Source organism: Equus quagga, chromosome 5 (genome assembly GCF_021613505.1).
Source record: "Equus quagga isolate Etosha38 chromosome 5, UCLA_HA_Equagga_1.0, whole genome shotgun sequence".
Classification (NCBI taxonomy): Eukaryota; Metazoa; Chordata; class Mammalia; order Perissodactyla; family Equidae; genus Equus; species Equus quagga.
The window spans coordinates 34,448,836-34,460,078 of record NC_060271.1 but is presented as its reverse complement, the minus strand read 5'-3'; the positions used below and the strand labels follow the sequence as shown (position 1 = coordinate 34,460,078).

General features: G+C 60.8%; 1 protein-coding gene across 1 annotated transcript; it reads left to right on the top strand.

The window, feature by feature from the left end:
- The first annotated feature begins 1,474 nt into the window (after positions 1-1,474).
- On the top strand, positions 1,475-10,788 carry NBL1 (NBL1, DAN family BMP antagonist). The gene is made up of 4 exons (XM_046660902.1): positions 1,475-1,737; positions 7,498-7,686; positions 7,807-7,918; positions 9,284-10,788. The coding sequence occupies exons 1-4, from the start codon at positions 1,490-1,492 to the stop codon at positions 9,539-9,541; spliced, it is 807 nt and encodes a 268-aa protein (XP_046516858.1). The 5' UTR covers positions 1,475-1,489; the 3' UTR covers positions 9,542-10,788.
- Positions 10,789-11,243: the final 455 nt, after the last annotated feature.

Sequence of the window (11,243 nt, the reverse complement as noted above, 5' to 3'; positions counted from 1 at the left end):
GCCGCGCCCCCGGCCGCGAGCTTCGCCCCCGGCCCGTCCGGCGGCCCCGGGCACGGTGCAGAGGCGCCGCCGCCGAGTCAGGGAGCCCAGGGGGCCGGGCGGGTGCCGGGGCTGGGGACGTGGGCGCGGCACGGGGTGGCAGGGGGCACCACTGCGCCCTGAGCCTGTCCCCGGACCGGCCTGCGGTTTCCATTTCTTGGTAGGAGTTTCCGCGGCCGAGAGAGAAAGGAGCGAGATGCGTGGCCGAGCGCGAGCCGGGCGGGTCGAGGGCGGGTCGGGCCGCGCGGCCGCCGGGGCAGCGCCCGGAGCTCGGCCGCGGGGCTGCGCGTCCCCCGGCTCTGCCCCGGCCTCGCCGCGCGCCTCTGCACGCCGTCCGTCCCTGCCTCCTTTTTGTCTCTCGGTCTGCCTCTGTCTCCCGTCTGTCTGCCTCCGTCTCTCCGCGTCTGTCTCCGTCCCTCTCTTTCTCTGGCTCCTCCGGTCCCTTTCTTTCTGTTTCTCCCCTCCTGCCTCGGTTTTCGGCTTCCCCGGGTTTGTGGCTCTGCCTTTACGTTTTCTCTCCGTCTCTCCCTTCTGCCCCTCTGTGGGAGTCTCTCTCCTCTCCCTGATCCCCGACCCTCAAACCCGGACAGTCCCCCGGTGTCGGAGGCACGGGCCCCCAGTGGGGTTCGTGAATAGTTTCCTAGACCCGGTAAAGAAGCGAAGCCCTCCCCCTACCTTCCGCCTGCCCCCGGGGCCTGGCCTGGGTCATCTCCCTGGAATTGAGTCTGGGGCCCGGGGAGCCAGCCTTTCCGGGGGCTCAGTTTTCTTAAGAATTCCACCCCCGCAAGGCGGCCTGGACAACAGGGCCCCGCTGCCGGCCACCTGCCCGCCCCGCTCCCTGGGCGGGGCGAGTCTGATCTTTTACAAGCGCAGGGAAGGGGGCAGCTGCCTCTCCTGGCGAGGCCGGGGGGTTGGTGGGCATCAGGGGAGAGGGGCACGTTTTCAGGCTTTCTGAGGCCCTCGGCCAGCTGGAGGACACGAGCCTGTAACTACGGGAACCCCGGGAAAACAGAGGTCAGGGCCGGAGGCCAAAGGCTGGGCGCTGGCCGGGTGATGGGGGTGGGGAAGCAATTTGTCAACAAGAAGCCCCTCACCCTTTGTTACTGTGGAAACCACCAGCCTCCTGGAACTCCCCCAGATGCTGGGGCTGCTTGGGTGTCGTTTGCCTTTAGTTGGGGCCAAAGAAAAGGCAAGCCTGGAGCATTTCCTTGGTGACCCCCCCCCCCGCCCCCCCTTGCAAGTTGGACCTCTTTTTCCTGGGCCTGTGGGCTTGGAGGGGTGGACGGGAAATAGTGCTCTGCGTTAGCAGCGAATATAACCTCATTCTTTTAAAGTGAAATTTCAGACTGAGTTTAGCTCCATCCCCCCCTCCCCCCAACCCCAAGGGTCTGAGGCTGCTGGAGTGGGCAGCGATGCTGGTGAGGTCTGCACTGGGACTTCTGCTGAGCAGATGTGTAGGCCAGCCCTGCAGCAGCTCATTAGCATAGATTTGTTTTGGAGACAGCTCTTCGTCTGTGGGCAGGAGGGTCTGTGGATAGGAGGGCCGAGGCCTGGGCCGGGGGCTGTCGCCAGGAAGGTGGAGCTGCCTGGCAGAGGCAGGCAGGCCTTCTGGGCATGGGCTTGGCCCGGCGTGTCCGCTCCCTGGACAGTTGGTTCATGCTGTGCCAGCGCTGACGGAAGGAAGGAAGCCACCCTGCGGTGAGACTGGGGTCATGGAATCACAGGGGCCTGGAGCAACACGCTGGAGCCAGCCTCCCCTTGAGGGAATCTGCTAAAACCGACATTCCCAGGCCACACTCCCCATGACAGGGGGCAAACGTGAGGCCAAGGAGGTGAGGCAAGTGGTCAGTGGCTGGGTCTGTGACCATTAGACTGTCCTGCCTCCAGGCGCACAGAGAGTCAGTGGGTGAGTCTGGGCCTCAGCTTGTCCTCAGACCCCAGAGCCAGCCTGGGAGGCCCTGCTGAGCCGACCAAGGCTGGGGTCTGACACCGCCTTATCAGTTGCACCATTCAAGGAGGTCCTTGCACTCATTTGAAGGCCTGCGGCAGTGGCCTCTCCCTTGCTGATCCCCAAGCCTAGGGCTGCCGCCACCAACACCACACCCTCTGTGCCTGGCCTGCACAGCCTGGCAGCCAGGCTGAGCCTGTTTTCTCCAAGTTGGATTCCAGAGGGGGCTGGTCTTTCCACGACCCTGTCCCTTCAGTGAGTGGCCTGAGGATTAGAGTCTGAGCGGGCTCTTCCTCTCGGCTCCCACCCTGGCAGGCAAGCCTGTTGGGCAGCACTCAACAGTTTGTAAAACCCTTTCCCAGCCATCATCTCATTTGCTTGCATTTCCCCTCAGATTCACCCTAAATCCAGTTTCATGGGGGCAGATGTGACCCTGGATTTAGATCTCCTCAGGACCCACCCAGGATCCGGTGGGAGGGCGTGGGGGGCAGAGGGGGTAACGGGGCACGTGGGAGGCAGAAGGGCGTGGGCAGAGTTCAGGGAGGGTGAGTGGCCCAGGGTGAGTCCAGGCCAGCGCTCCTGGTGACGTCTCCCAAGGCCTCATCTCGTGACAGGCGCCCTGTCCAGAGGTTTCCATGCACGTCTTCAGTTTAATTCTCACAGCTGCCCTGTGAGATGGGTCTCACTGCTGTTTCCATTTGGCAGATGAGGAAACTGAGGCACAGGAAGGTTAAAGTGGCTGAGCTGGGATTTGAACCCATGTCTGTCAGTCCGTTGTGGAGAATGGAGGAGACCCAGACCCTGCCCTTTGTGTGTGTGTGTGTGTGTATAAGTGAGAGAGAGAGAGAGAGAGAGAGAGAGAGAGAGAAAGCTAAGCTGGAGGTATACCTGGCCTTAAGTGACCCTGAATATTCAGATTTACCCAGAAGAGGAAATGGGGAGCAATTGTTCACTTGTTATACAAAATCGACTCTGCTCGACAAAGGGTTTCACAGTGGGTGGGACCGGCTGGAGGTCTTCCTTGAAATCTAGGCCCCTCTGGTGAATTTAAGACCTGTTTCTAGGCACTAGAATCCAAGCAGTGGGGTGGGTGGCCCCTGTCAGCACTGCTGTTATGGGGGACCCTTCTCTGGGGACTTGGGGGTCCATAGTGACCTGGCTGGACCTCAGAATCCTGTGAGAGCCCAGGACACACCCCAGACCTGTGGGGTGAGAATATCCGGGGCTGGGGCCCGGGCATCTGAGTTTTCAGTGCATCTCAGGGAAGAAGCTGGGTTCTGGTAGATGTGGAAATGTAGGGAGCACCCCAAAGGCCGGAGCCCGAAGCCTGCGTTCTTGCTCCCCACCCCCTGCCCTTCCTGAGGCAGGTCTCCTGTGTTTGTTTTTTGCCCTCTTCCCTGATGTGGAGATGGGGGCGTGGGGCCCTTCCTTGATCTGTGCCTCAGTTTCCATCGTGCTTGGATGGGTCAGCCAGGGTTCCGCCCCGGGCAACTTCCTTTCTGTGTCATTGGCAGCCTGGCAGCCTCAGAACGTGTCAGATGTGCCCGAGGCAGCTGAGGGTCTGGAGAGGGTGGATTTGGGAGTGGGCGGTGAGGTGGGTGGTAGGAAGCACCCCCCGGGACCAGGCCGCCCTCGTTGAAGCCTGGCCGCTCCTCTGAGGAAGGGCAGCCGGGTCCCTGCCTGGCCCCGGGGACAGGGATCTGTTGTGGCCACGCGCTCATCTCCAGGGCATTGATGGGGCGATCTGAATTCTGCTCCGAGGGGCTCCCAAGCTTCCAGCCCCGGTGGTGGCTGCTGCCGAGGGCTCCTCCGGGTGAGAGGCCCTGCCCGCTGGTGGGGGCCCCGGGCCTCCTGGCCACCCCGGCCCCTCCCCGGCCCTTTCTCTTCCTCCCGCTCTTGCTTCCTCCTCTGTGAATGATCTGCAGAGGTAGCTGGTCCCCCTGTGACTGTGCAATTCAAATCTTGGTTCCATTTACTAACGTGTAAGCTCAAGTGAATCTCTTAACCTCTCCGGGCCTCAGTTTCCTCCTCTATAAAATGGGGAAAGAATCCCTCTGTCGTGGGGCAGTTGTAAGAACTGAATAAATGAATAGAGGCAAAGCCCTCAGCCCAGGGCGCAGGCCACGGATGGAACCAGCTCTGACGACCGCGGCCCGGGAGAGGTGTGCTGGACCCACGGCGAGGGATGCGCTCTCCGTGCCTCGGCCCCTGCAGGTCCCTCAGCCAGGAGCCCTTCCAGTCCCCACCACCGGGGCCTGATGGTGATCCCGGATTAAACCCACAGTGAGGCGTCTCTCCCCACTGCCCCCACAGCTGTCTCTGACCGCCCCTGCTCTGAGCCACTGCCTCCTCTTAACCCCCCTCCCTCAACCTCCCCCTCTGGGCTCCGGGCTCTCGGGTGGGCGTAGGGTCCGGGACCCCAGCTCCCCTGCCCTTCCCCTCATCTCCGTCTCCTGCCTCCTGGAAGGTGCTCAGTACACAAGTGTTGAACTGCATGACCCAGGACAAGGGCTTGCCAGGGAACCCTGGGACAATGCCTCTGCAAAGCAAGGGGGATCCCCCTCTTCCCTCCCGCCGGCGTTCTGGGAGCCCCCTGACTTGCTGTGTGACCTTCGGGGCAGGGAGGAAGGATGAGAATCCGCGGGTGACGCTCTGGAGTCTCAGGAAGGAAGGTCTGACTGCTGTGTAAAAAAACTTAGCTGCGTTGTTGCTTGGAAAAACAAAAAAGCATAAAGCGACAAAAAATAAAACCGCTAGCCAAAAGCCCACCCCAGTGTGAAGGCGGGCAGCGGGGGTTTGTGGGGGCAGGAGGGCAGCCGATGTGTCCTGATGGCAAAGGCGTGTGGAGGGACGAGCCTGGCGTCCTCCGGGCCCCAGCTTCGGCTCAGAGGGTTGCCCTGCCTCCCATGAGCCCCCGGGGGAGGACTGGCCTCAGCTGGGTGTCTGCTGGGTGCCTTCAGCGCATCCTCCCAGTCGTTCTCCAAGGACAGGGCCGTGCTCCCTGTTTCAGGGGTGAGGCAGGTGGGTGCAGAGAGGTCAAATTTCCAGAAGTCACACAGCTCCTGGGTGGGGGGGCTGGCACTTGATGTGGGAGATTCCGGGGGCCCTGCTTCTGCTGGAGCTCAGGGCTGCTGGCCTGGGGAGCCGAGTGTGGCCCCACCCTCTCCCCTGAGTCCTGGCCGGGCCTGGTGGGTGGGGTTACAGGGCCCCCTCGGTGGGCACAGCTGGCCCTTAGGATCAACTCTCAGCTGTGTACTAGCGAGGGTGGAAGATGAAGGGGGGAGTGGCCTTCTGCCTCGGTTTATCTCCTTTCTCCTCAGCTTCTGTTACAATGCGACCCTAATAACCACTCCCCATCCTCCAGCCCACTGACTCCCCTAAGACGCTCACTGTTATCCCGTCTCCCAATAAACCTCGTTATTAACCCAACCCCGGTCTCCACTCTGCTCCCCCCGAGCCTGGTTCTGGTCCATAGACTCCGTTCTAACCTCTCCCGATTCCAGCTCCAGGTCAGAGCCGGTGTCCCTCTCCGGGCTGCTTCTGTTACAACCCCAACCTCAATTTCAAGTCCTCAGGGGACCTGAACATCATGCCCTGCCCAGTCACCTCCCTGGCCCCCCAGGCCTGACCTTCCGAGGAACCGTGATGGGGTCAGGTATAGGACGTGTTCCTCTGGCCTCAGGAGGGCCTCTGGCTGCCTGGTCAGACCCTGACTCGGAGGCCGGCTCCCTTGGGGTGAGGAAGCCTCCCGGATGCTAAGCGTGTTGAAAAATTAGGTTGCCACTTAGGAACAAGTCCGTTCTATTTTGTGAGGATGTGGTTGTACTGAAAACATGGGCTTTGCTGTCAGTGTTGTGAGCGAGACCGGAAGTGTGTGGGTGCGAGCCTGGGTTGTGACACAGACTCACTTGGGATGGGGGCCGGCTGTCTGGACTCGCCACCTCCTGCCCTGCCCACTTCCCCCACCCCGCTGGGCTGGGAGCAGGGATCACGCAGGTGTTGGGATCCAGGGAGATGGGAGGCCTCCTGCAGGGCGAAGGGGCAGGGGCTGAGGGGACCCGTGGACCAACAGAGAGCACAGGGCTGTGGAGGTGGTCACAGCCCTGCAGGCTGGCCGGCGCCCTCCTGCAAGCCCAGCTGAGCCAGCCCCCCTCGGTTTTCACTGCAGGAGCCGGCAAGACCCCCCTCAACATCTCTTCTCCCCAGACACTTGACAGAGTACCTTCAGAAAGTGGGCTGAGGGTGGGGTGTTCTGAATGGGGTGCCCAGCCCTGAGCCAACTCGACTCTAATGCTGGGCATCTGTGGGACCGGTGGGATAGTCCCTCGCCCTGCTCCTGATTTAGCCCCACCCAGGCCCCTCTGGGGACTGTCCCAAGACACAGAATCCCAGACTGACTGAGCTGGACCAGGTCAGCATGTGTGGACTCCTGCCTCGCAGACCAGCACCCCTTCCCCAGGGCCCTGTCCCCAAAGGACCCTCGCATGGGCATTGCCTTCATCTCCGAATCTCTCCTAAGCCTTAATCCTCCATGCCTTTTGACTGGGGACCAGGGGAGTGGGGCGGGGAGTCTGTGAACCCTACAGAACGTAAAGTTGGGGGGACACTGGGAGAGTCCCCTCTGAGCAGAATCTGTCTGACACTCACTCTGCCCTGCAGCGCCATCTTCTGGCAAATTCTGGTATTGCCTCAGTGTCTTGCTCCAGCCAGTTTCCAGAGGGTCCAGTGCTCAGCTTGGCTTGTCTGCTGCTTGACTCAGGGGTTAGGATGGAGCTGGATATAACAATGTGTATGTAGACTTAGGACTCGAGGCTTTGGTGGGGCATCCAAAAAAGAAATACAGTCTGGTTTGGGGTTAGTTTTCTTGCCTGAGGTCCAGCCAGCCAAGGTAGCATAAGAATTTACGGTGACCTGGATTTGGAGGCTAGCTTCCTGACATCAGAATGCTGACAACTGTGGCAGCATGTCCAGGAGACGGCTGGATGGCCAGCCCCTCGAGGACAGGCCCGGGGTGGGCATTGTTTTTGTGTTTCCTGGAGGATCCATGACGTCAAAGTGAGGAGGGAGCTAATAATTGTTCAGCCCTCAGCTGTGCTTGGAAACTGTGTCATCTTCAGTAATTGCTGCCCTCCTTTGCCATCTGCACTGTTACCATCCCTGTTTTTTAGGTGAAGAGATAAAAAGTAACTTACTCAAAGCTACACAGTAAACTATAAAAAGAACTAACACATATGGAGTGTTTATTCTCTGCTAGCCTCTCTGCTGAGGGCTTTCCATGGAACATTCATCTTTGTGATACCCACCTGCTGCACATACTATCAGCAGCCCCATTTTGGAGGTTCCTAAAGGAGAAACAACTTGTCCAAGGCTGTGCCAGGCTCGTAAGTGGTAAAGCTGAGATTTGAACCCGGGCAGTCAGGTGTCAGAGTCCATGCTCGTAACACCACCGCCCCCACTGCCCACCGGCCTGGGCGCGGCTGGCCTTACCTCCAGTCTGTGCTCTGTTCTAGGGCTCTAAAGGCCACGGGCACAATGCTCTGGGTCCTGGTGGGAGCCGTCCTCCCTGCCATGCTGCTGGCCGCTCCACCGCCCATCAACAAGCTGGCCCTGTTCCCGGACAAGAGTGCCTGGTGCGAGGCCAAAAACATCACCCAGATCGTGGGCCACAGCGGTTGTGAGGCCAAGTCCATCCAGAACAGGTGGGATCCGGGGGCTGGATGAGGGGGGTGAAGACAGGGGCCCGGGAGGGAGGAAGAGGACAGCACTGCCCATCCCTGCCTCTACCACAGTGACACGGCACATGACCTCTCCTCCCACAGGGCGTGCCTGGGACAGTGCTTCAGCTACAGCGTCCCCAACACCTTCCCACAGTCGACGGAGTCCCTGGTGCACTGTGACTCCTGCATGCCGGCCCAGTCCATGTGGGAGATCGTGAGTACCACTGTCCTACCTGTCCAGCCTCCGCCCAGAGCCTGCACTGCCCTTGGCCACAGTGCAGAGTCCGAGGCTTGTGCTGGGCATACAGATGTGGTCCTTGCCACGTGATGGCTCATGAGTCTGACACCAACATGTACTGGACAAGAGATCTCTCTGAAACCCCATTCTGATGTCAGTCACATGCTGAAATCCTTTCAGTGGCTTCCCATTGTTATAGGATGAGACCAGAATCTTTGCCAGGCCCCACGAGACCCAGTGTGGCCTGGCTCACCAGTCATTTAGCTTCATCTTGCCTCTCTCACCTTGTTTACTAGATTGACACTTGACACTAATTCACCTCCTTTAGTTTCTCATACATACTCTGCTTGCTGCCACCACAGGGCCTTTGCGCATACTCTTGTCCTTGTCTGGAATATGTTTCTCCTCCTCCTCACCTAGTTAACTTCTGTTCCTCCTGCTCTTGGCTTGAGCATCATTTTCTCAGGGCCCCCTTCCTGAACCCCTGAGTACTATGTGCCTCTGCCTTGAGCATTTGTCACACCCACAGTTTTCCGTCTGCATTTGGGTGATTTTGGCAAGTCTTTTTCCTCCATGAGACTCTCAGTTCCTTGAGGGACCATGCCTGTCCTTGTGTCTCCAGAGCTGGCCTGGAGTAGGTGCTCTGTGGAAGGAAGGAGAGAAAGAAAAGGAAGGAAGGGCAACCAGAAGTGTGACAATAGGAGAAGAGCAAGATGCTGAAGGGGCTCACACGGGGCAAACCTCAGCTGGGCGGGGGGTTGGGAGGGGGATCTTTGTGGAAGTGATGTCTGGACTCAGATCCAGAGGTTGAGTAGAAGTTAATGGGCAAAGCTGAGGACAGGTGGTAGGGGATGGGTTGGGCGAGGACCTTCCGGGCAGAGGGAACAGCATGTGCCAAGTCTCAGGCACATCAGGCAGCACAGAGTTGGCAGGAGTGGTGCCGGGTGAGGGGTGGAGAGGTCCGCCAGGGGCAGCCTGAAGGTCCTGGGTGGCCTTAGTGAGGAGTCAGGATTTTTCTCCAAGTGCAGTGGGAGCGTCGAGGGGGATTTTAAGCAGGGGCAGGCCACAGCGGGTCTCTTCCCTCAGGGTGCCCTCTGGCTGCTGTGAGGGAATGGATAGGAAGGTGGCAGAAGTGGATGCGAGTGGACAAGTCAGGTGGCTCCTGCAGGGCCTCAAGCCCCCTCCCCCTGGATGGGCCCACAGACCTAACTGGGGTATCGTAGGGCCCAGGATTCGGGGCTCTCTCGGATTCCTGGTCCCATGAGGTGTGGTACCCTGGGAGCCTCCCTGCCTGCCCCAGGCCTTTGGGAACATGTCTCCCTTCTCTCCTGCCCTCTCCAGGTGACCTTGGAGTGCCCCGGCCACGAGGAGGTGCCCAGGGTGGACAAGCTGGTGGAGAAGATCCTGCACTGCAGCTGCCAGGCGTGCGGCAAGGAGCCCAGCCACGAGGGGCTGAGTGTGTACGTTCAGGGCGAGGACGCGCCGGGCCCCCCACCGGGCGCCCACCCCCACCCCCACCCCCACCCCGGCGGGCAGACCCCTGAGCCCGAGGATCCCCCCGGGGCCCCCCACGCCGAGGAAGAGGGGGCTGAGGACTGAGGCCCCAGCTCGTCCTCCCCTCCGGCCCCTGTGGAATGTGGGGTCTCACCCTCCGGGGGAGGAGTCGGGGAGAGGCTGAAGCCCCCCGCTGGCGCTGGATGGACTTGGACTCAGACTCGGACTTGGAATGCTTTCCGGTTGCCATGGAGATCTGCAGGGAGGGGCTGGAGCAAGCTGCACAATTTAATATATTCACGAGTGGGGGAGGAAGCAGAGGTCTTCAGGGTTCTTTCTCCAAGGGGAGTCTCTTCGTGTCTGCCTCCTAGAGATGCGCCCTTGGGAGGGGGAGGAAGTTGGCTAAGCTGCTGGGGGGGGAGGGTGAGGCCATCCAAGATGGTGGGAGCTGGGCCAAGGCCCACACAGCCCATGGCGGGGCAGGGCCCCTGGGGGTGCAGATGGTGGCCCTGGGGGCTGAGCTGAGGGTGGGCAACTGGCCAGCAGCAGCCCTGAGGGAGGGGCTGGGTCCCGGCTAGGAAGACCATGGCAGAAGCAGGAAGCTCTAGCCCCGCAGGCTTCCCTAAGGGCCTCCCATCCCCAGGGTGGCTTCTCCCCATTGGCACCGCGGTGGCCCTCCCCTCGCTGGCGGGGTTGGGAGTCAGGCCTGGGCAGGACCCTGCTGACTCATGGCCCCGGGGCCGGGAGCCAGGCTCTCTGGGCCTATCTGGTTCCTTGGCTTTCCAGGGGGTGGAGGGAGGCAAGGGAGGAACTTTCCTGGACCAGGGGGAGGGGAAGACTCCCGAGACCATCACCGAAGAAGAGCATCGGTCCCCACTCCCTCCCTGAGATCTTAGTGCCTCCCACTGCCCCCCAAGCTCTAGGCCCCTCAGAAAGCTGATGGAGCCAGCCTTACCCTCCTGGGGAGCCCTCTCTAAATATCTGACAGTGGGGAGGTTCCAAGACCCAGAGGTTCCAAGGAGAGACCTGGTGGGATGGACTCTGGCTGAGCCCCAAGAACCGAGGAGGAAGTGAGGGGCGAGGGCTCACGTGGGCAGCCAGTGTCCCACCCCCCACCTCCCTCCCAGCTGCACTTTAACCCTCGAGGGGGGGTGGGGGCCAGGGGGCGGGAAGGGCAGGCAGGCAGTGAGGAACTCCCCTCCATGCCCAGCTCTGCCTGCCAGCCCTGCCTGCCCCCTGCCTGGGGGTGCCCGGCCGGCGGCAGTTCCGACGAGAGCTTCTGGAGCTTGCAACCAGTAGATTGTCTCCTGACGGACCCGAGTTTTCTCATGAATAAATTCGTTCAATGCCTATGTCCTCTTCCTCACTGGCTGGCTCTGCTGGCCCAGGGTTCCCCGGAGAGCCCCAGCAGCGAGGCCCAGGGGCAGGCGGTCAGCTGCCCAGTGCACTCTGTGAGCCCCTCCCTGCTCCCTGGTGGCCCCCTCACCTTCCTGCGATGTGCACCCTGGCTCCCAGCTCCCACCTCTTTCTTGAGTGCCCATTTCTGGCCTTTGGTGGGCCTCCAGAACTGGGCTTTTCGGTCTTTGACCCTTGGTCCCTTGAGCTTGCCTCATGCCATCTGTTTTCACCCCCACCGTGACCCAGCATCAGCCCTTCCCTGGCCCAGGACAAGGGGAAACGGACAAAACCAGTGGTTACAGATTAATACACAGGGTGGGTGCTGTGCTGAGGACTTGACATAAATTAACTCACTAATCCTCACCGCCGCCCTATGAGGCAGAAACTGCCCTCATTTTGCAGATGCTGC